The sequence below is a fragment of the Parasteatoda tepidariorum genome, chromosome 6 (genome assembly GCF_982258835.1).
Source record: "Parasteatoda tepidariorum strain Cologne lab strain chromosome 6, Ptep-v5.0, whole genome shotgun sequence".
NCBI lineage: Eukaryota > Metazoa > Arthropoda > Arachnida > Araneae > Theridiidae > Parasteatoda > Parasteatoda tepidariorum.
The window spans coordinates 45,662,398-45,686,849 of NC_141760.1; the positions used below are offsets into that span (position 1 = coordinate 45,662,398).

A 24,452-nucleotide genomic window follows, 5' to 3' on the forward strand; every position below is an offset into this window, starting at 1 on the left:
AGGGTGGCCACTCAAATCAGATTTCAAATTTCCCTGATTTTTCCAGATAAAAATCTTAAAATTAGGATGTGTACAAGAAAAGTGTCTATATTATAAAATATTTCATTCAAAATGTTATTTTTTTAACATATCATCTTGAAAAAAATAATTTATTTTGACAATTTGGCAAGATTTTTTATTTATTTTTTAATGTTTTGAATCAAAAATCAAATATTGACCAACAAAAGAGTAAAATTAAATATTAATATATAGTTAGTTCTTAAAAAAAACCTTTTTTTAAAAAAATGAAAATATGTTATAAAAGGTTAAAATGAAATAGAAAAAATAGCATTAATGCAACAATTTGTCGACAAACACATTGCTGTTAGCGATTGTGAAAAATTGTGTGATTGGTTGGTTTGCTGAGAAAAAAAAAATTCTCAGATTTCTTTGAATGGGAATACAAAAACTTTCAGAAAAAGAGTGCAACATAAAATCTATTATTAAATTATAACCAACTAATTTTTGGAGAATTTTATAAAGTTAAAAATACAAAAACATTTAGTCAAAATGGAAAAAAATTACCACGAAAGCATCAGAACAAACTTGAGCCATAAATGGATTCAGCCCTAGGACAGAATTTAAAAACAGAAGCTAATATCCTAATACCCTCTTCCACCACCACCACAATTGCACAGTCCCATAGCGGTCAAAGGTTTCTTCATTCGTTTAGCAACCGTGGAAGAATTTTATGTGTCATTCTAGTTTAACAGAGCTGTAATGGAGCAAATTTTGATGCAAGCAAAGTATCGCTAAGTTGATGATATTTCAACTGTTTGGAGATACATTTCTGTCTAAAAAAAGTGGGTATAATGGATGAAATAATTTAAATTAAGAAAATTTGTAAATAATTTGAATTAGTGAAATTTAAAAAATTATCAAAGAAAAAATTTCCAGCTTTTCTTTAAAATTCCCTGATTTTTCCAGGTTTTTATCCGAATTTCCCTGATTTTTCCAGTATAAAAAAATTCCCTGATAATTCCAGGTTTTCCAGGTGGGTGGCCACCCTGTTATTGACTTATTTCGTTTACCTTATACTTGGTCTGCACATCTAAAATCTAAGTCACTCAGAACCATTTCAATACTAACATTTAATAAACATTTTTATAAAAATCACACTGTCCATTGAATTTTCAATGCCTGAAAGTCAATTGCGATTTTTTGGAAAAAAAAGTATATAAGGAGTAAAGCTATAAAACTTTCTGTGATAATGACAAATTCTCCACGAACCAGCTTTCCATGTTAGTGTACATTATATCTGACAATAAGATAGTAATAAATAAAATATTTTTTGATTATTTAACTATAGGATAAGTCTTGAAATATGTTGTTATGTCATGTGTTCAAAGTTTTATTGAATGAAACTCAAGTTTCTAAATAAAATGGAAAAAAAAAATGTTTTTTAGAAAGTCTCTTTCAAAACCCATTAAAAGTAATTGCTAAGGTTTTATCTTTTAGTTTTGAAGTGAGGAAATTTTTCAAAAGAAGTTTTTGTTTAGAAGTTTTCTAAAAACTCCTTAACCCTTGGGGTTTGGCACATCATCAATAATCATAAGAATCAGCATTCTTATTTATTTTGTACATTAATTTTGTAAATTACCTAGTTATTTATTGAAATTTAATAACATTTAAGCTTTAGTTGTAATTGGGAATTTCTTCCCTTTCTCCCTTTGCACTAGAAATTAAAATATAGTGTTTTATAAAGTGTTTCCCAAAAACAATAAAATGGAGTGGCAACTAAATTTAAATTTCACTAACCACCAAATTTCAAATTAAAAATTCATTATCAGAATTATGTTTCTGACTAGAAAACTGTTAGACTATTCCAACTCAAATATTTGCATATGCACCTGGAAAAATATCTTACATTTTTCACAATTTGCAACTACCTCTGTTGACAAACTATGCAATCGGTGAAAATAAATCCTAGTTAACAAAACAGAACTTAGCAAATCAAACTTCATCTTCTTTGATTTCTTAGTCTTTGCACCTAAATCATTGATGATATCAGTTAATGAGAATATCCTAGAAATAAAAAGTTTTTTTTTCTTCTTTTTGTCTTAAAAGGAAAGTACACACCTATAAAATTCCTATTAAAACAAAATTAAGTATAAATTAAAGAGTTTTACACTACCCAACTTTTACACTACGAGCTGCAAAATTTTGTTAATTTGAAAGTAAATTAACTTAACCGAGGCATATTTTAACCCAGTGGCTGAAATGGTAGTTAATTTTTACCTTAAGCAAGGTTTTCACCCATGTTATTTAAGCTTAATTTCGTTTTAATAGGAATTTTACAGATGCATATTTCTCTTATAAAATAAAGAACTAAATTGTAATCTTTTGTGTTTTTGTTGAAGGGCTACCACATTGGTATATCTCATCTTGAAGATACTGGAGCTAAGCTGTGCCTGTGTTTCGAAAAATTAGAGATTGATGAAGAAACAAATTTGGTGTTAAGCTCAATACCCATTGATCTTAATTTATTACTCTCACCTGAGTAAGTACTTTTTTTTTTTTAATTGTTACTTCTTTTAGAAATTTTTTTATTTTGCGTAGCCTAATGTTTCGATATTAAGTATTTTAGGAGAAATTTTTTTAAATCTTGAAGTAATCTTAAGAGTAATGCATTTCTTTGTTGCAATATTTTTCAGTGCTCCATTTGTTTATGATTTCATACTTTACCACTAGATTATTTTATCTTTAATATATTAATGTGATTTAATGTTTAAAATTGGGAATGAGTGTTTTCAATGTTACTGTATCATTAATATACTCACTAAAGAAGAATTTCGAATCAGATTTTTAAAATGTGACTGTTTGTTTAGAAATTCTTTAAATTTATTTTTCTAATCTCCTCTTATTTGCAGCATTAAAACATTTAGACCAAAACAATATACTACTTCATCTTCAACTGAAAGTTATGATGACATAGAAGCATCAGATGAAAATGACCTGCCTCCTTGATTTTATACTTGCTTCTTTTCAAATTATATAAAGTTGTGCAATACAGAAATTTGTTTGTAAATTCTTATTCTGATTTAGAAATTGATTATTATATGATGTGTTGTAATAAGTATTTTATCTAAAATGTTAAATAAAATAATTTTGTTGCGCAACGTGTATGCTATGAATGATTTTTAACACTTCACATAACTAACTTTCTCTACTATATCCCAATTCTGCTTTCATTTGAACAAAAACATTCATCCAGTTAGTTTTATATGTATTTAGAAAAAATATGACATATTTTGATTTTCTTCTCCTTACTAATATTAAATTATAATCACTAGTGAGTTCACTTTTGACAAGGATTTTAAAATAAACATTAAAAGCAGAAACTAATATCCTAGGTCTGTTGAAAATCATAACAAGTTACAGAAGAACAAAATTTTATATAACAAGTCATGGAAAAATATATAAATCCATTTTCTAATGCAAAAAAATACATATATGAGTGTTAAAATGAATGAGTAGAAAATATAATAGATTTCTGTACAAAATGCAAATCTACAAACGTCAACAATACTAAACAGGAATAAATATAAAAGTGTTCCAGGAAAGAAATTATTCTGTTTCTCTCTTATATTTTGTAATGAGTTCTTGCAATTCTGCTACAATTTCAAATCCATACTCCTGCAAAATATTGAGAACAAATTAAATCACTATTGTTCACAAATTCAAAAATATGCACAGTGCGCCTAAAAGAAATTATTACCATGAATAACTTTTGATGAATTGATCGGATCTTCACGTTCTAGGACTAATTCATAATGGTTTCAGAGCGTGACCTCAAATATGCTAATTAGTGCAGTCGATATTTTAAGTTACAAAATCAGATGTAAAAGCATACTTTATCTGAATAAACACTCCTTTTTTCGACAGATTTGAATTTCTGATTCCCCACAATATAGAGGGTATCCGTAATCTGGGAAATATGGTTCCCATAGTTTGACCAGGACAGCAATCTATAGTTCAGACCCTTTAATGTTTATTTTGCCATATCTCAAGAACTTTTTAGGTTAATTGAAAAATTTTAGTAAATATTTATTACATTAAATAATAGTTGAAAATTTTTTTATACTTTAAGTACATAATTTTAAAGTATGTAATTTTACATGGCAAAATCGGTTGAATAGTTCCTGACAAAACGAATTTTTTAATAGTTCCTGACAAAACGAATTTTAGAAAAGTTGTATATTTAAAACTCAATTTTTCGGGAACTGCTAACCAATTTCACTCAAATTTTGTTATGTAAAATTACATACTTTAAAATGACATTAAAAGTTGCATGCCTTACTATTCAAATATTTTTGACTACTATTAAATAAAATAATAAATATTTACAAAATCTTATTTTTTGCAAGGAATTATCTTAGGAAAAACTAATTTTATAATTGCCTGCAAAAATATTTCAATTTGTTAAAAATGTTCTCGAGATGTAGAAAATAAGCAAAAAGTAAAATTAACATGAAGGGGTTCAAACTTTGGATCCCTGATCAGTTATATTTCCCTGATAGAGACTACCCCCAATATTTTGAAGGTCAGAAATCCAATTCAGTTTAAAAAAAAGGTACATTTTTGTGTGTGATTTGGTAACTTAAAATATTGTCTCCACTAATTAATTACCATATTTGAGGTCACCTCTTCGAACCATTAACATGAAGATCCGATCTTTAGATCAAATATTATTCATGTAATTAGATTTTTTTGGCATTGTACAGATGTGTAACAAAAGTATTGATTGTTCAAAAATAAATTAGGGTATTTACATACTTCTAAAAAAAATCAAATACAGTAACTTTGTAATATTAAAAATTCTTGATTCTGCAGTAAGAACTAAAATCCACTGAAATAACAAAATTCATAGTAGTTGGTAATATGTTCACCAAGTGCATATTCATATAAGTAAAAGAAATGCACTTTTGAAAATAGTTTCATAAGAAAAATGAATTGTCAAAAATTGCAACTTCTAGATTTCTTTATCATAATCTGAATAAACAATAAAACATTTGCTCCTCTAAAATGATCAATTCTATGTAGTCATAAAGTATTAAGAGTATTATTTTTTTATTTATTTCAAAGACCTCATGTATAGTTAAAACGAAGTATATACAAAAAAAATAAATCAAATCTCAGTTAATAATGAGTTAAAATAATTCAGGTTCTACTGTACTTTATTAAAAATTAATTTATAACAGCTTGGCAAAGGTGAGAACTAGTAACGTTTTGTAATCCAAGACTATGAAATCAGAGTTTAAAAAATTTACTTAAATTTCACTGCTGTTAGTTAGAAATAGGGCCATATGAAAAATGTAAAGACAAATATTTATATTAATGTGAACAGAAATATTACAATTAAAAATAATAATTATCTTTAGGTAATTTCATAAAAGCAAAAAGCTGCTGTGCTACTTTAGATCCCAAAACATGCCGGCTGCTAGAAATAGGGGAAAACTGGTAAAGCTAACACAAAGAATGTGTTATAAAAGAGCAAAGATTTTATTTTTAGACCAGAGTTATGGAGTCTGTAGTTGAAATGTTAGATTTAAACTCCTTACTTTTCTGAGATCCAGACTTTAATTTGTAATATATTAAATCTTTCACTGAATCCAAAAAAAGTATTAACATTACCAAATAAATTTTAATTTCAAACCATATATTTCTATTTGTTTATTTTTTTGTAAAATTGTTTTTTTTTTCTCGCTATATAATTAGCATTAAAAGTATTTCATTTAAAATTGCATCTCATATTATAACAATTTTGAAATAAATTGTTGTAACAATTTAAATAATTGTCATAATATTCATTAACGCAATACTTTTGTTTGCATAATTATTAATTTAAAATAATTGTTGGCATGATTTAAACCACTAGATTATCTATTTAAATCATTGATTTGAATTAAAAACATGGTTCTGAAATATTATAAATCCTGTTGTTTTTTTTAATAAGTTTTATCCACAGGTGAATGAGAGAGGAATGTATGTAAATTATTTGATGTCCTAAATAGATTAATAAGAAAAATAAAAACTAAAGATAATATGTGAATAAAAGTTACTTGAAACTTTTACATCATAGTTTTTCATTAACTGTATGTAAAATAAGGTGCTGTTTAATTAACATATTTCATTAAACTTAAGTTTTATGTTTATTTAAATACAAGTACCTTTAAAACTTTTTAAATATGTAAATTGTGTGTATAAATAATAAAAAAAGAAAAGACTTGTTCTGTCAAGATTAATGTAGAAGTTTTTTTTTTTTTTTTTTAATGTTTCCTGATCTGAATTAATTCTTCTTTTTTAAATATTTAATAAACAAATTTGGTCTTTGTCTTTACAAATTCATAAGGATGTTGGATTTAAATAAAAAGAACTACAATTTAATGTATTCTGTGATTAGATTGTAATAACAATTTAACAGTTGTAGCCACTTTAATTAGAAACACTAAATATTTTAGTTAAAAAAGTTGTTATTAAATAATATTTGATATTTTTAGTATTATTTTTTTAAAAACCAGATCTTTATTTTATCTCTAAATAATTTGTGTAAGATCATATACAGTATACTCTCGATATTTCAAAGTTCAAGCAATGCTAAAAAAAAAAAATTTAGATGGCGAGTTTTGAAAATAACAAGTTCAGAACTAAATATGTTCTAAAAAGTAGAGTCATGTAACATAAGAACAACTGCTAATAAATATGTATGTAATGATAGTTGACAATAAATTTAAATACAACAATTATAATTTTATTTTTGAAAAAAAAAATTTTTTTTTGATTTTTCTGAAAAAATTTATTTTATATTTCACAAAAAAAAAATTCTACATAGCAAGGTCACAACATAGGAATTCAAATTAACATTTGGTGGATATATAATGCCAAGAGGGGAAAAGATTTTTTTGACATAAGAAGGTTTATCATCGATATCAAGAATACACTGTACTTCTTTTCACTGATAGGAATTAACTTGTGTCAAACCAGACTCAGTGTTGAGTAAATTTTCAGCTTAGACAAAATTGTCTTAAACTCAGACTCCAGCATTGTTTTACTATGCTTACAATACCAAAGAAGAAGAATGTAACATCTAACACACATTGACCACAAGCATATTTTGTTTGGATGTAAAAACATTTTGAATGCTTAAAGTATGAAAATTAAAAACTACAGACCTCAGACTCATTTATAGCAGTTTCTAATTTGGATTTCAGTATGGCAACCATTTTTTCGTGTTCTCTCTTGAATTTTTCGAGCATTTCAGATTTATTCTTCTTTCTATTAAAAAGTAAGATTAGCATAGAAAACTATTTAAATAAATATGATATTTTTTAAAGGAAATTATTCATTGAAATGCAGTCATGTGTGAAATTCTAAAAATAAATACATATTTATTTTAAAACAATCATTAGACTCAATATATTTTACTAGTACCAATAAAGAAATTTATCTCTATGAAACATGTCAAATATCTAAATTATAAAATTTTGAAGTAACAAAGTACTATTACATTAGCAGCTTTTATAACAAAGGGGCTCTGTCCCTACTCACTTCCTTTAACCAGCGCTTCATCAAAATTGCTATGTAATTATTTTGTTTTGAATGATAAACTGACTTTTACAACCTATTTAATAGCTATTCAAAACATTCCAAAGTTTGTTTCCAAAACACAAATTTGGTTCCACTGATTAAAGTGACAATTTTATATACCTATTGGGAAAACATTTAAAATTGTGTAATCCCTCACCTTGGTTATTCCTAAAATTGCTCTAAAACTTTTAATTAGTTACTTTGTATTCATTATTTTAATTAATTCCATAGTCAACAGAGCAGTTTAAGATAAAACTCATAAAAAAGTAAATATAACCTGCTTACTGCGAAATAATTGTAAAATGCTAACTAAATAACGATCCTTAAATGTTTTAAATTTAATCAAATTAAATCAAAACTGAAAATAATCTGGCACAGTTTTATTTCCGATAATCATTTACAACCAAGTACGTGCACTGGTTATCCTAATAGATTATGAACATATAACCAGCCCTTCTTCTTTAAAGATTTATACCAAAGGTTTATTACCAAAAATTAAACAAATTAAGAATAAATTCATATGAAAATTTGTTACTTGGTTTAGTATTTTTTAATAAAATGATTTTAAAAAATATCAATAATTTTTAAATGTAAATACAATGAGTATTGAAGCTATTTCATCAAACGTGTAAAATGATTGGCGCTTTCATATGCTGCAAATCGACGGTATGCAGAAATGGATTCTGGTTGAATGAGTTGAGAAAATGTTGAATAGAATATGAAAACTACGCTTTTTGCATAATTCATGGCAAAATTCAACATAATAGGAAGAAGAATAAAAATCTCATTTCAGATAAAGGGAAAATTAAGTACTTTTTAAAAACACCCAATGATTTCCCCTATGATGTATTCTAGAAGGGCAGGTGCTTTAAACTAAAAGTGCTTGAAAATCTATTCAATACATTCTAAGAAAAACGACCTCAAAATTAGTTATAGTTAGTACAAAGGCTAAATTAAAAAAGCAGGCAGTAAGTTATTACAGTAAATTCTGAAAGGTATGAGTCGCGGCATACCTTTCAGAAATTATTGTAATAACATAAAACAGTAACAATTGCAAAAATAGTTTTAATAATCAAAGTCACCACCAGGATACTTGCTTCCAATCACCATTGCACAAAATGTTTCATTTTATGACAAAATGAAAGATCATATTCTCCAAATTGTGAGAGCTATTTTTTTTTTTTTTTTTTTTTTCATTTTAGATAAGTTACTCTACTACATCAATTAACAATAGATTACATTATTTCTGTCACAGAAGAAAAAAATCAACTTTAAACAAGCGATTGAGCAGCAGCATGCTATTAAAAAGAACACACATTCTCTATTTCTTTGGGGGCTTTGTGTGATAATCCCACATTCTATTTTTAGCCATATGTTACTCTTTGCACATAGCCTGAAATTTCAACTGTTAAAAATTACAAATCCTTCATTTTTTTTATTTTTTTTTTAGCTGCACTGTAACTAGATTAAATTATAGGTTTTTGACTTTTACATGGGCTGGGGTAGAACATCAAACTCCCCTTAAAATATTTGTTTAGAAACTATATAAAGTGAGTTCAATATGTAAGGAAAATAAATTGCAATGCATTAGAGCAAAAACTATCTTACATTTTCAATACTTCTTGCATGTCAGATTTCAACTTGGATAATTTATCAAATTTTTCTCTTTTATCCTTTTGTAATTCTTCAAATTTAGACAAATCCTTATCACATTTATCTTTGAGAGCTCTGACTTCTTCAACAGCTAGCTAAAATCAAAATATATTTCTATAAAAAATTTTCAAAAGGGAGCTTTGTAAAGCTGTAAATAGCAAAATTCCAGAACAAAAGTAGTCCAAAGCAAATTCCAGTCCGTAGCATATTTATTATTTTCTGCAAATCCGTTGAATTGCCTTTTGTTGCTATTGTTAACATCATACAAAGTTTTAATATTTTATTTTTATGAGTCTAATATCTAAATTAAAAAAGCACTTCGAAATAAAAAAAAGTTTTTTTTCATACAACAATTAAGTTTAAACATTCTGTAAATGCCAGAATTAAATAATATATTTTTAATTTTGCTAATTAAAAAGATATAGCCTGAAATAAATGTCAATTTTAATATCTAAATTTTTTTAAACCTCCTTAAAATAAAATAATAAATAATGATTAAAAACTATTTTTTAACATTATTTTTTTCTTTTATTTGACAACCAAATTTCATCTTTGCATGCAAAAAAGTTTGATTTGCTGAAAAAGTTCTGGAGGCATGGTGAAACACACAAAAAGTGAAATTAACATTAAAGGGACCAAACTTTAGACACCTCTCTAGATTAAACGATTGGGACCAAAATTTTCCAGATTACAGTTGCCCCCTTTGCTTTTAATATTAAATTCGATTACAGGGACAAATCTGTCCTTTTGAATAGGGACCTTAATGCATTTGCCTTTTAATAAGGGTGGCTAAAAACAATTTTGAGGTGTAAGATAGAGGTTGAGAAACATAAAATAAATATTGAAATACTCTTTATCCATGTTATAAAAAAAATTATCTACAAATAAAGCTAAAAAAGTGATAAGGGCAGAAATAAATCTACATAAGCAGACACACTGCATTTTCTATTTTATGATAAACAACCATCCTCAGTCTTGAAATGCAGAGATTCAGATAAAAATTAACTGTTGACCGATAGATAACTACATATAAATTATCCTAGGATATACCAATTTTTTAATTATAGTGTGTAAAAGTTTATGATTAATCTAAATAGATCCAAAAATGTAAAGCCAACATTAAGAGATGCAAACTTTTAACTGTTCAAACTAAACTTTTATGATCATATTTCCCAGATTGTGATCTTAATATTTTCAGGATCAAAAATCTAGATCAATTGGGAAAAAAAAGCATATTTATTATACAGCATTATATTATTATATATTTTCAGGATCAAAAATCTAGATCAATTGGGAAAAAAAAGCATATTTATTATACAAAAGTAAGTTTTTTTTTGTGTGTCTGATTTTGTATGGTAAAATTTTTTCAGTATAAATTAAATGCAATATTTAAGGTTAGGCCATAGTATCAGTAACATTTCATCTAAGAATGTGAAAATCAGATATATAAATAAAAAGCTTCATACAAATTCCATTTTACATACTGTACAGTGTGCAAAAAAAAAAGAAAAAAAATTAAACACTCTGAATAACTTTTGATCAGATTTTCAAATACCAGGCCTCGACCTCAAAAGTTCAAGAGATGACCTCAAATATGCTAATCAAATTAATACAGACGTTATTTTAAGTCACAAAACCAGACACAGAAACGTATTTTCTCTGAATAAACATACCTTTTTTTCAATGGATTTGATTGACTTACCCTCAACATATAGGGAGTAGATGCAATCTGGGAAATAAGGTCCCAATAGTATGTTCAGAAGAGCAGTCCCTTAGAAGTTAGGATCCCTTACTGTCAGTTTCACTTTTACTATTTTTACTACATTTTAGAATTTTTCAAGCAAAAAGAAACATTTTGGCACACATAAAACTCGTTTATCCAAAAATAATTCCATGCAAAAAATAATTTTTAATAATCATTTATTATTTTATTTATAATAGTTGAAATCTTTTTTTGAATTGTAAGGCCCATTCATAAGAATCATTTAAAGAAGTGTAAATTTATATAACAAAATATAAAATTGGAAAGTAAATAAGTCGATTAGCTTCAAAGTTTAACTGTCCAATATTTTAAAATTAGATTTCTCAGAAACTATTTGACTGATTTCGATCAAATTTTATATTTTGCTATATAAAATTACATTGTTTTACATAAAAATTATGTGAAAATTTTCATACCTAACAATTCAAAAACTATTATTAAATAAAGAAATAATTGTTAAAAATTATTGGATAAAAAATTCTGGATAAAAAAATATTGGATATAAAAATTTTGCATGTAAAAATTTTTCAATTCACTTGAAAAATTCTAGAGATACATAGACTATATAATTGTACACCAACTCTTGGTGATATAGATAAAAATTAAAATTAGCATTAAGGAGATCAAACTTCTCTCCACTCTCCTGAACAAACTATGTATTGGGATCATATTTCACAGACTGCAACTATCTCCTATGTTTTAAGAGTAAGGAACAGTTGGAAAAAAGTTATGTTTGTTCAAAGAAAGTACATTTTTGTAACTTAAAATATCATCTGCACTAATTAATAGGGGTGTAATGAACAGTGATTTTGCCCAATATTCGGTCAAAAATATCAGCCGAATATTCAACGGCTGAATAACAACATTTTTTTAAAAAGAAAAATCACTTATAAATACTTTTTACATCTAAACAAGCTTAGTCATTATTGAAAAATAATTGAAACTTAGCAATATTATTGGTATGAGGAAAAGAAAAAAAAATTATAATTGAAATATTTAAGGTAAGATAACTAGATGTTAAGATGATAATCAGATATATTTAATATAAATAAAAAATTGCTATTGAAAAGAAAAAGAACTTATGTTGAAAAAAGAGAACTAGAAAAAAAGTCCTCTTAATTCTTAAAATAAAACTTTAATGGTAAAGATATTTACTTTAAAAAAATATCTATAAAGTGTTAAAAGAGATAAATTCGATTAGAAACGCTTTTAAAAATATTGCACTATCATAAAAATGCTCATAAAAAAAGGTTAAAAACAAAAGCAAAACAGAAAAATAAAAATCTTAATTTCTTAATCTCAATTTTTGAAAATAATTTTTAAACCCAAACATCTCAGTTTTCCAGTTACTGTATTTCCAAAAATGTTAAGAAAAAAGAATAGTGTAAAATAAAAACACTTTTAATACCTGTGTCATAATAAAAACAACTAAAAATCTCAATTTAACTTTTTCACATTTTATTTTGTAATAGTTGTTGAACAGCTGACCCAATTTTAGGTTTACAACTACCAATGTTCAACTTCGTAGTCTTGTAATTGTGAACCCAATCCAAAAGACAAGGGAACTCCTGGATCAAGTATTGGGGGGAATTTGCTTTCATGGAGGACTTTTTTTGATGGAACCAACCCACATTTGGGTTACACGAAGAAAACCACGGAAACCTCCCACAGTTAGCCTGATGGCAAGATGACTATAACCCATGATCCATCTACCACTGAGGATATTTCACGGTAGAACTGTGATTAGTGCGAGCCCGGTGCAGAATTCAAACTTACCAATCGTCGCTGGAATTTGAACCAGGTTCACCACATAGGATAGGAAGCGCTCTATTCCCTGAGCCACCAGTTTTAGAAAAAAGTGACCATAAAATACCCCTTAAAAATTCTGTGTCATAATAGAAATGCTGATAAAAAGGAAAGTTAAAAAACGCAAAAGAAAAACAGAAAATTTTTTTTCTTAGTTCTGAAATATGACTTTAATGTTGAAAATTATATTTTAATGTTATTGGTTATCCAACCACCCTGGAAAAAAGCGACAATAAAATAATAAAGTCAATTAGAAATGCTCCGTTATAATTAAAACAGAAAAACAGCAAAAGGGAATTTTTTTTACAAAAAAGAAAAGTTATCAGTTCTTAAAACAAAAAGTATTGAAAAAAAAACAGTTAAATTGATTTACCTTTATTTAATTAAAAAGCAAAATCTGCAGTACAAAACTTATGGTTCAGTTTAAAGTAATCTAGTTACAATTCTTCAAATTTCACTTTTCCATTTGTTTTTCAGAACATAAATTAACAAGTTTTAGAACTTAATAAATACTAAAAACTGTATCTCATTATATATATGTATAGTAAATACGATTTTAGACAATTATTTATTAAATTTATCCAATATTCCAAAAAAAAAATTTGAGAAATACTTTTCCAAAAAGTACTATGCAGAACATTCGGCCGAATACCGAACAGTGGCCAAATATTCGTTACATTCCTAATTAATTTACAAGTTTGAGGTCACCTAACTGATCCATTAAAACCTAGTACACGAAAATCTGATCGTTAGGTCAAACGAAATTTGTTTCATTATGTTTCGTTTATTTCTTTGTGCACTGTACAACACATTATTCAAATAAAAAATAAACAAGGTGTTACTTTTTCTAAATTTGCCAAATCATGTTCTTTTTGAAATTCAACGGAAGATGAGCACTTCAGTTTGGCAGATAGTTGTATCTTTTTCATTTCTATCTAGAAAAGATATAAAATTTTTTTTAATAACTTTTAAATATAAACAAGACAGAAAAATAAAAGAGACAGTATAGTGCGGCTTTAAGGAGAACTCCTCCAGACTAAAAGTCTGGGGCTGTCTGCTGCTATGGTTACAAGTGAGAACACATTTCTAATAAGGGTGGAGGAATGAAGGTGTAGATGGATTTAATCACGCTGACCTATGCCAAGATCAAGACAAAACTATTCACCTCACAGTCCTACTCAAAGTGACTTTTCCTCGTAACCATGGTACCTGCCACGACACGAGACTTGTGTCTAGAGCAGTTCTCCTGAAAGCTGCAAAATAGCAGTATACTTTATGAGTTCAACAGAAGTTTCTTAAGTTCCTCATCTTTTAATTTAAAAAATGTTGATTCACTAAGTTTATTTCTAGTTAGTGTCACAAACAGGGCCTAGATAATTTCTAGGACCTAGCAGGTTATGAAAATGAAAGTAGCACGTCTATTAACCAAGTAATTTCAAATAATTAACATTGGGGGTAAATTAATTAATATTTTTCTTTTGCATCGTTAAACCGCGTTCTGTATACCCTAGATCATGAACCTGACAACAAAAAAAGAAAGAAGAATGATAAAAGAGTAGAACTAAGAATAGTTTTGTAATCAGGTTGCTCCTCTCACATATGAATTTCTCGGTAACTACAACTACACATTTGCTTGCATTAAAAAACTATAACATGGGTACATTTTTCTTTTGGTTCATGTATGTTGCTTCATTTGAACATAATCAGCTTTGATATGCAGAAATATTGTAAAAAATCACCAAAAATTTGTTGACATATTAAAATTTTAAAAAAAATTATCAAAAATTTGAGTATTGGTTTCCAAATACTGGGCACTATCCATCTTTGGGTTAGATTTCGTACCTGTAAATGCCTCCTTTGATCCCAAAATGGTCTCGCTCAACATCTTGTTTTATTATATGCATAATGATAACACTGAAACATGTAAACACGGGTATAAAGTGAAACATATATTTATATTTTTTTGGCTACATTTTTCCTGAGTCAGTTATCAGAGATCTATCCAGACTTTTTATAAAAGGTTTTGTTTTTGTAAAATATCTACTAGCAGTTTGAGTTCACAATTAGCATTAAATCTGATTTTTTGCAGCCAGTATCTTCTTTTTGTGAATGCTTGAAATAAAGGTCCTATTTTTCAATATTTTCAGCAATTGTACTAAAATAAATATTTGAGTTTAAAGTAAGAATAAATGGATTAACAGCAAAGGATCTTTCCAAATAGATAAAAAAAATAAGTTCAACTATCATTATTTACAAATTTCCTTATTAATATCATCATTAATAACATTCAATTTCAAAGGATATCTTTCAAACAAAACAGATATTACAAGTGTTATACATAATTTGTTATTATAATAATAGATTGGAAAGTTCCATATCTAAAATCTTGGAACTTAGGCAAGTCCAGAAAATAAATTTTCGCGAATAATAGGTCTTTAAAGTAAACGAATACAAAATATGCATTAATCAATAAACAAATGGAGATAATTAACAAACAATTTTAAAGAATCAGATTTACAGATCAGTCAATTTTACAGAACATTTTCTTATAGGTTGGATGATCTTTAATTAACTAAAGAATGTTGAGAAATAAATATAATATAAAAGAAAGGTAAGTAGAATTTAATTTGAAAATGAGTGTAGTAACTGTAGTCAGCATAAGTGGAATTCAAAATGTTATTATAAAAGATGAAGAAAAATCTAAAAAGTAGTAGATATTGAAAAATTTATATAAGTCAGAGTTGTTTAAACTTAATATACAACATATTATGCAAATTGGCTTTATTAGTTTGTGTATAAATAAAAAAGTTTCTCTACCGAAGTTCGTTCTTCTGTTTTTGCAGAGATTATTGTTTTAATGATGATAATAGTCTTGACAATCTTTTTTTGTATTTCTTCCAGAGCCTCTTTGTGAGCATCAATCCACGCCATAAAAGCTCTTTGACTGGAATCAGTGGGACATTCTGGAATCTCAATTCTGAAACTGTTACAAACATTCTGCACCTGAGGATCTTTAATGTTTCGCAAATTCTGGAAACTTGCTTTAACGACATCAGATACTTGTGAAATCGTTTGTATCAATTTCTTGCTCAATTCTTTACCCTGAATAGAAGATATTTTAATAATATTCAAAATACTTATAAAACATTTTAAAGAAGATGAAAACATTAAAGGAAAATAGACAAATGTAAAAAAGTATAAAACAGAGCTATATGTGAACACTAAACAAGAAAAACTACAAAAAATATTGTAATATCTACTCCTGTAGTAGACAGATCATGGACTAAAAGAATTTTCGATAGGCAAATTATGGGCAATTTTTTTGTGGGACTCAGCAGTTTGAATTTGCATATTTATAGTGTGATTTAAAGCTTTCCTTGAGTTAAATTTTTTGAAATACTCTTGAATAATTATTATTATAGAATAGTATTGTTTCTAAAAATTGCCTATATATGTAACGAAAATGTATTGAGAGAAAATTCAAAATTACTTGTAAATAATTGATTAAAAATAGTATTTAAAAGTGGCAAATTGATGCAGTGTTATTCATATTTATGTCATTGTTTATAATCCAATTGCTATTTCACGATCAATGGAAGTCTGTCGACAGTCTGATTTTTGTCAAATTTTGTGGGTTCGATAAGTTGACTTACTTGCCGAGATGTATGGTAATTTTTTATTTGATATCTGACACTCAAGTTGGGTTTCTATTTTTAGAAATTCTTAAGGGTATTGAACTTGAGTAAAAACTACGATTTTATTTATTCAGTGGTTAGTTTGTCATACTTATGAAACAATTTTCTGCATTTAAAAAATATTAAGACTTTAGACATGATATTGTTTTTAAAAAATACTGAACAATATAAATATGCTTAATCAGAACTTTTGTATAAGTAAAAAAATTTAAAGTAAAAAAAACAGATTTTATTATTTAAAAAAAAAAAAATATTAATGATTTTTATTTTACGAAACTCTGTTTTCAACCACAGAGTAATTTATATATAACATTGAAATTTCCTCCTATTTTGCACTCACAATTGCCAGATATCTGAATTAAAACAACTTGCTCATTCATTGAAATTTAATAAAAAATATATATCTTAAATCTTCTAGTCAAAATCCTATTGTTTATACTCAAATATCATTCGAAACTGCTAAAATACTAAATTTTTTATGCAAAGTAGACATTCTGTCAGTTTAACTAGCCATTTAATAGAAATAAAGCCTTAACTAATGCAATAACATTAAACAGTAAGTGATTGCTCATTATTAAAATTACAATAATTTTAGGAAAAAGATTTTTTTCACATTGATTAGTTACAAATAAACATACATGGACATGACAAAGGGATAGAAACAATAATCAACTATAACAAAATGTTTAACAAAGTAGGAGTGTAGACTAAACAGCTTCAACGTATCAATATCTTACAAATTTATTTTTAGGCTACTGGATGTTTATAATATTTTGGTAGCACAAATTAATTATAATTATAATGCTTAAAAATAAGATATTCTTATTACACTAAGTCACTACAATAAATAGAAAAAGAAAAGTAATTAGCAAAATCAATAAAAAAAAGATCAATAAGCAATTTTTCTGACAATCCTGGATGGAACAAAAAAATTAGAGGCATACAAATGAAAAAGGTTAAGATAATTTAATATATTTTTTTTCTATTTTGCTCTTTATGTGATATAAATGTAGTAACATAAAGCACATTAGATTATTTGTTGACACAGGAGAAAATTAATCTAGATACTTAATCAAATATTAAAGCTAGAAAAATACTTTATAAGTCCAAGTTATTTTATGACAGTATGTTATTTTTATAATCCATGGGCAATGGTGTGAGTGTGTAGCCAGATTTTTCATCAAAAAATAAACACCTTATAAGTAATTTTTAAGCACTCAAAAAATATTTTTAATCACTTTCCAAAAAAAATAATAATCATAACTAGGATCTGTGCAGTAACAAAAATTATCCTTTTCTATCGTTTTAAAGTTCTTAATTTATAAACATAAAATCAATAAAATTCAAAAACATTTTCAAAAACTTTACATAATCATGATAAAATAACTAGTTTTTGATAAATATTGCAAAGAAAATTATAAAAATCATTAGTTTTCTTGTAATTTAGAACGACAATCGATACGGCAAAGAAAAAATCTCTTCTAAAAAGATAAAAAACTAAGCACTTTTTACAAACCCGAATAAAAAAAAACAACTTTAAGGGCGTTTAAAAAACGTAAATCAAAAATAAGCACCTTTAAGCACTTTTCAAAAACGCTACGCACCCTGCGACACAAAGTAAAAAACCCAGAACCATTTGCAAAAAATCGGTATCAATTTATATAACATACATGCTTCGTTTAAAACATAATTTTTTGCCACAAGATTAATAATTAAATTACCTAGAAACGAAGAATATCACACCTTTATAGTAAATAAATTAAGAAACACCTTAATTTTTGCAAGAATCACGATAATGGATTTTAAAATTAAGGTGAATATTGAATAATGATATTGGATTTTAAAATCGTGTGAATATAAACCATGATGCTGAATTTTAATATCGCATGAATAGGAATCATGGCATTGGATTTTAAAATCGAGAGAATATGAATCTTGATATTGGAATCTAAAATCTGAAGAACATGAATATCAACATCGGTTTTAAAACATTGTTTTAAAGTGAATATGAATTGTGATGCACGATTTTCAGATTGCATAAATACAAATTGCCATGCTCTTAAATTACGTATAAAATCATTTATCTGGAATAAATATATTGTGTTATTAATTGCTTTTTCTTACAAGAAATTTTGTGGTCTTCTTAGAATTGTCAAGAAATGTATGCAAACTTTTTTTTTATTTCTTAAACCTATTGTTTAAAAAATTGAGTTGTTTTTTTTTTGGACCAGAAAACATATGAGAAATAAGTTTCCGGTAAATTCGCTCTAAAATGAAATCATTTTTCAGAAATGTTTAGAGGCTTCCATACCTTATCAATTGAAAAATTGAATGTTTTTTTTTTTGTTGACCAGAAAACATATGAGAAATAAGTTTACGGTGTATTCGCTCTAAAATGAAATCATTTTTCAGAAATGTTTAGAGGCTTCCATACCTTATCAAATGAAAAATTGAATGTTTTTTTTTTTGACCAGAAAACATATGAGAAATAAGTTTCCGGTAAATTCGGTCTAAAATGAAATCATTTTTCAGAAATGTTTAGAAGCTTCCATACCTTATCGAGAATCTTGGTATACTCTATATCTAAACTCCAACATTCTTCTTGCAGATTTCTTAAAGATGCCCTGTTTTGCTGTAAATTTTCATTTAATTCTTTCTTCAGTTCTTCAAAATGAGTAAGATGTTTTTTGCCATCAAAACCTTGAGCATCGTATAAAGCTTGCTTTTTGCTAAGTATTTCCTCTTGATCACGCAACATTGTTCCTGGGAATATAAGTAAAATGCTGGTATGTGGTTTTCAGACATTTGTCATTTAATAAAAAAATCGAATTATGAAAGTAACTCATTTGCTTTGAAGAAAGTGTAATTCATTTGTTTTAAAATTCATATAATTAAAACCTTAGCAAACACCTTACAATTGCAGAATTGTGGAAATATATAAGTTAGTTTTTAAAATCAAACCACATAACTACTATATTTCCGAGGCCATGATCTGTAAACCTTTTTTGCATATTTTAAAATATCATTCAGACAAATGTACCTAAATTTTTTCCACAGTGAATTTATAGTTAGTATTAGTGTTTTTACAATGCATTTTACTAAAGTTTGAAATGCTTTTTATTAAATGTGCAGCCACACGTAAAATAATCAGTGTGTGCTTAAAAGCTATTTACCAAAAAATAAATAAGTAGTAAATAAATAAAATAAAAAATGCTAATAATAATTACATAAAAATGTTTTTAAAGCCTTTGACATGTTGAGCACCACACACATTTTAAAGGAAATCTCTATCAATCCTAGTGTGGTGCTTAGTAGTGCTCGCATTGTGGTATTAAATGCGAAATGGATTACTAACAGATTGTAAAAATAAAAAATTTGATTTTTAATAAACAAAAATTAAGTAAATTTTCAGTATTTACATAATGTAAATTTTTTAACTTTATAATCATGTTTTACACTGCCAGATACCGGTGAATGACGGTCCTAAACGAAAGGTTAAATATCAGTCACCAATGACTGGTGTGGCTCTTAACATGTTATTTAACTAGTCAGCGTTTATCAGAAAAACAAATTTTTAATATGTTAAGTCGAAAGTTACAGCATTACCATAGACTATAGCATGAAAAAAAACTTTCAAAAGTTAAAGTAAAACAAGCATTTTCAAACTCTGCAGCATTTGTTGCACAATTCTTTACCTTTGGAAATTGAACTATTAGCATAAGAATGATAAACTTAGCCTGTAAAAACAATTAAGAGAATTGAATGAGCTGATGTAGATCATAATATTGTGTCAACATGTGACTGCTAAAATGTACATCACAAAAATCACGAGGAAATGCACCACAACATTATGTTTAAAATGCTACCAATAAAACCACATAGTAAAATACCTATTTTTGCAAAATTAAGAATATGCAAATGATAGCTTGAACATCCTTAATATAAACCAATTACAAATCTAATCAAATTATTAACTTGTTGTTTATTAAAAGTGATTCAGCTTAGGCTCTATACCAGGACAAATACATCAAAAATCACAGACGGGATTTGGAAAAAAAACATGACATACTCCCCAGGACACAATTTTTTTTTCTCTTATGGAAAAAAAAATAAAAAAGAATTTGCACATGCTAATTTAATGTAAATTTTACATTGTAGACAAAATTAAACCAAACTATTCAAAAATAAACATAAAACATTTCTTTCCCCTTTTCCTGCATTAATAGCAGAGGAAGAGAATTGAATAACATGGACATCTTTTGGTGCAGGTGCTTAATTAATTGCAATTAAGGGGTTTCTCAAAAAATATCAAGAAATAGGAAGTAATAAATGTTACTTCAATAAATGTAAAATTACTAGAGGAAGTGGAAAATTTATCATCTTCTCAATGTCACTGTTTTCTCCCCTCACTTGTGTTTCATCTTGGGAAATTGCTTTCCTTCTCTTCCTTTTGTTTTATAATTTTCTAAACATAGTTCGAAGTAAGTCAATTTTATTTCAGGCAGAATTAGTAATTTCTGGAAATTTTATATAGCCCTGTATTTAGTTAGCAGTTTAAAAGCTTCATGTTTACGGTTCATTCATTTCAATTTGTTTTTGTCAAATTATTACTAAATCAATTGCCAATTGCATTTTTTTTCTAGTCATAAAATATTTACTTTTCATGTAAATATTTAAAAAAAGGAATTACTATTTTATATTGGGACCACCTGCTTCAAGCAAACAAATTAAAAATTTAGAAGTCCTGGGTCTCAAGCACCTGTACTTTCCCAAGTCTTGCAGAATCACTGGTTAAATCTGAATGAAAGTTTTTCTCCATGCAATATAACATATTTTGAATCTCTTGAAAAAAACTAGCATGTAAAAACTTCATGAAAATTACCATATCAAGTGGCAAAAGAATTGCAATGTCTGTTCACATGAAATAGAATGGATAATCAACTTTTAACTTTAAAAATACTCTTTACTTTAAAATTATACTTCAAACTTTAAATTGCCAAGAACTTTTACTGACATTTTATAAATCTTCCTCAATAAATAAAAATTACTTTTTCTGGCATAATTAAAAGAAAAACCATTTAATATATTTCAATACACTATCAAAAGCCCCATAACAGCCTAAAATATTGCCCTAAATACCTCTATAGTTTCTAACCTTATCGTTGTGCGTTCTTTCTGAATTGTCAATTAGATAAATGAAAACAAAACAAAATTTGAGATTTATGCAGACATAGGAAAGAAGAGAAATACAAGATCTAAAAATTGATAAAATTTTTAAGGGTACAAGTACCTTTACTTACCTTGGTAACGAAACAGACAATAAATATTTAATGAAACCAAAAAAAGACAGTGAATAGGACATGTTGAAAGAATGATGGAAACCAGGGGTGATTGTGAGCCCAAGTCAAAATTCCAGAAAATTTCTTGAGTTTAAAAAAAAAAAAAAAAACCCCGGTTAACATTGAAAAATTAGAAAAAAATTTAAACAAGGTTCTTTTTTCCTTTTTCTCAATATTTCTCAGTTTACTTAAAATATATTTAAAATTTTACACATACTATTTACACATACCTATGATGACCTGGAGAAGTAATTAACATTTACAAATATGTCTTTCTTTTTTGAGTTTATGATTATAACAACTATTTACTGATAAAAAATGAATATTAATCATGAATATAAGCTCATAAAGTATCTCTCTGGCTCTCCCTTACAAACAAATAAAATAAACTGTGTTTTTAAGTTCCACCGTTGAAAATTTGATTTCCGGAAATTTCTGTGATCAATGATTTTTTTAAACTTCTGGACCTTGTATCTCCGGAAACTTCCGGATCACTGTTAGCGAAAAATCCGCAAATTCGGATTTTTTCCGGAGCACAATCAGCCCTGATGGAAACATATATGCTTAAAAAAATCATGGAAGAAAAATTATGTAATAAGAAGAAAAAGAGATGTAACAAAGCTAAGATGGCTGGATCAGGCCGAGAAAGACCTTAAAAAATGAAAATAAAAAACTGGAAAAAGACATCTGGGAAGAGTGTGAGATGGAACTCTATTGAAGAGAAAGCCCAATTAAGGCAGAAGAACTGGAAGACAAGAAAAAGACCCGACTAGTTTCTAAAATGTAAGGAATTTTAAAAACACTTTTTAGAGCAGCCTATGGAAACAAGTTTTCAATCTGCTCTTTCTATTCATGCCTTATTGACATTAAACATTATCTTTTAATTCTGCAAAATTATTACTTTTTTCTTCAACTTCTTCTGTTAACTTTAAAATAGAAGCTTCTTTCTTTTCTTTAAACTTTTCCATGTCTACAAAATATTCTTCATAACACTTTATTCGAACATTTGTCTCTTCTATGCTTTTCTGTAATTGTTCTATAATTTCCTATAAATAAGAAGAAAAGGCATAAAACTCACCAATTTGTAATAATACAATACCATACCTGCCAACTCTTAGCAATTTTCCGGAACATTTTATTTTCATATTTAAAGTGGTAGCAATACTCAGGTTAATCCAATTAACTTTTTGAATTATAATGATAATTATAAATGAGTTTGACCACCAATACATAAAAATAATTACAATAAATATATGAAAGCATAATAATCCTTGCTCAAGCGAATTTCAACGGGATCAAAATATAAATATATTTTTGACTGTTTTTCGTTTATTGTTTTACAACCACTCTGAAAATCCATTCTCGGACAGAGTGAAAGTTGGCAGGTATGTAATACATTTATTTATGTGTTACTAACTTCAATAAAACAACTTAGCCCAAAAATGCTAAAACTTAGATTGTCTTAACCCTTTAATTTGATCCACTAACTGAAGATAAAATAAGGAAGCTACAGAAATAAATTTTTCGAAAAAATAATGAAACAAATCAAAATTCTGAATAAAAAAAAAAACTTTATTTAGGAATAGTGGGGAAAGACTGGGTACCTCGATTTTGACAAAATCAGTTTGATTTTCTAGAGTAAAGAATCTGTATTACATTTTACTTATGAAGAAGGAGCTGCCATATCGGTGTGGTGTTGTAGTCGAATTCATGGCATCTATACGTTAGTTTTACTGTCATCTCTCCAACACACTTTTGTTTTTAAACTATCTTCATTTATTGATTCATTTGTTATAAAAAACTCTTTGGATTAAGACAGGATACTACACTCCCTCTATAAAGCTGATTTAAAAAATCAGGAAGAAAAAAAAACATTAAAAAAAAATGTGCATCGAGAAAGAAAAAGTCGCTTCACAGAAAAACTAAAAAGGAAAACCTCAAAACAAAATGACAAAAAAGAGAAGGGTGTGAGAAACCAATACAAAATATACTAATCGAAAATACCTAAATCCTGAATTGGTGTTTCTTTAAATGAAAATGATAAAAACATCAATTGCTGTTCGTTTCAATTTTAAAGATGTATTTTCTAGGTGTATGTTGATGACCGAAAGCGGAGAATGTGATTGCCGTGGAGCTGAAGAATAAGATAACTAGTTCACATGTAAATTTCGCTCACAATATTTCTAACTTGTGATATAAAATTAAAATATCTGCTACTTTTTCACTGAAATTCCAGCATTTCTAAAATTTCTACAGAGTTTACATATGTACCCGGTCTAACTCCGCTAGTGAGAAAAGATAGGATGATTTCACTTTTTCTAGAAAAAAATAATTTGTCAAAAAAAGTAGCGCATTACTGTTTAAAAATAATATATTCTACATAACAAAGTAAATAACTTGATTAAATCTAACAGTTTGTGACAAACAATTCAGCTTTAACAGATCTTTGAATCTCAGCTACTCGATCTTATTCCACTTCTATATAATTTGTGAACTGTAGACTGCAATGTTAAGAGATACTAAACAAAATGGCTGATGTACAAATTTTCTTCTATCAATGAAACCCTGAAG

General features: G+C 27.0%; 2 protein-coding genes across 8 annotated transcripts in view; one reads left to right on the forward strand and one right to left on the reverse strand.

The window, feature by feature from the left end:
- Positions 1-3,158, forward strand: part of LOC107456278 (cytosolic carboxypeptidase 1) — a 77,729-nt gene extending 74,571 nt beyond the window's left edge. For all 7 annotated transcript variants that reach the window (XM_043039430.3, XM_071178729.2, XM_071178728.2 and 4 more), the window contains 2 exons: positions 2,400-2,539; positions 2,910-3,158. In XM_043039430.3, coding sequence (XP_042895364.2) covers positions 2,400-2,539; positions 2,910-3,006 — 237 coding nt within the window. In that variant the 3' untranslated portion in view covers positions 3,007-3,158. The remainder of the gene's footprint in view (positions 1-2,399; positions 2,540-2,909) is intronic.
- A 256-nt stretch (positions 3,159-3,414) lies between these two features.
- Positions 3,415-24,452, reverse strand: part of LOC107439544 (kinetochore protein NDC80 homolog) — a 53,182-nt gene continuing 32,144 nt past the window's right edge. The window contains exons 8-14 of the mRNA XM_087165783.1: positions 22,783-22,927; positions 19,097-19,305; positions 15,665-15,949; positions 13,690-13,782; positions 9,235-9,374; positions 7,212-7,314; positions 3,415-3,675 (exon numbers count right to left, since the gene is read on the reverse strand). Coding sequence (XP_087021909.1) covers positions 3,607-3,675; positions 7,212-7,314; positions 9,235-9,374; positions 13,690-13,782; positions 15,665-15,949; positions 19,097-19,305; positions 22,783-22,927 — 1,044 coding nt within the window. The 3' untranslated portion in view covers positions 3,415-3,606. The remainder of the gene's footprint in view (positions 3,676-7,211; positions 7,315-9,234; positions 9,375-13,689; positions 13,783-15,664; positions 15,950-19,096; positions 19,306-22,782; positions 22,928-24,452) is intronic.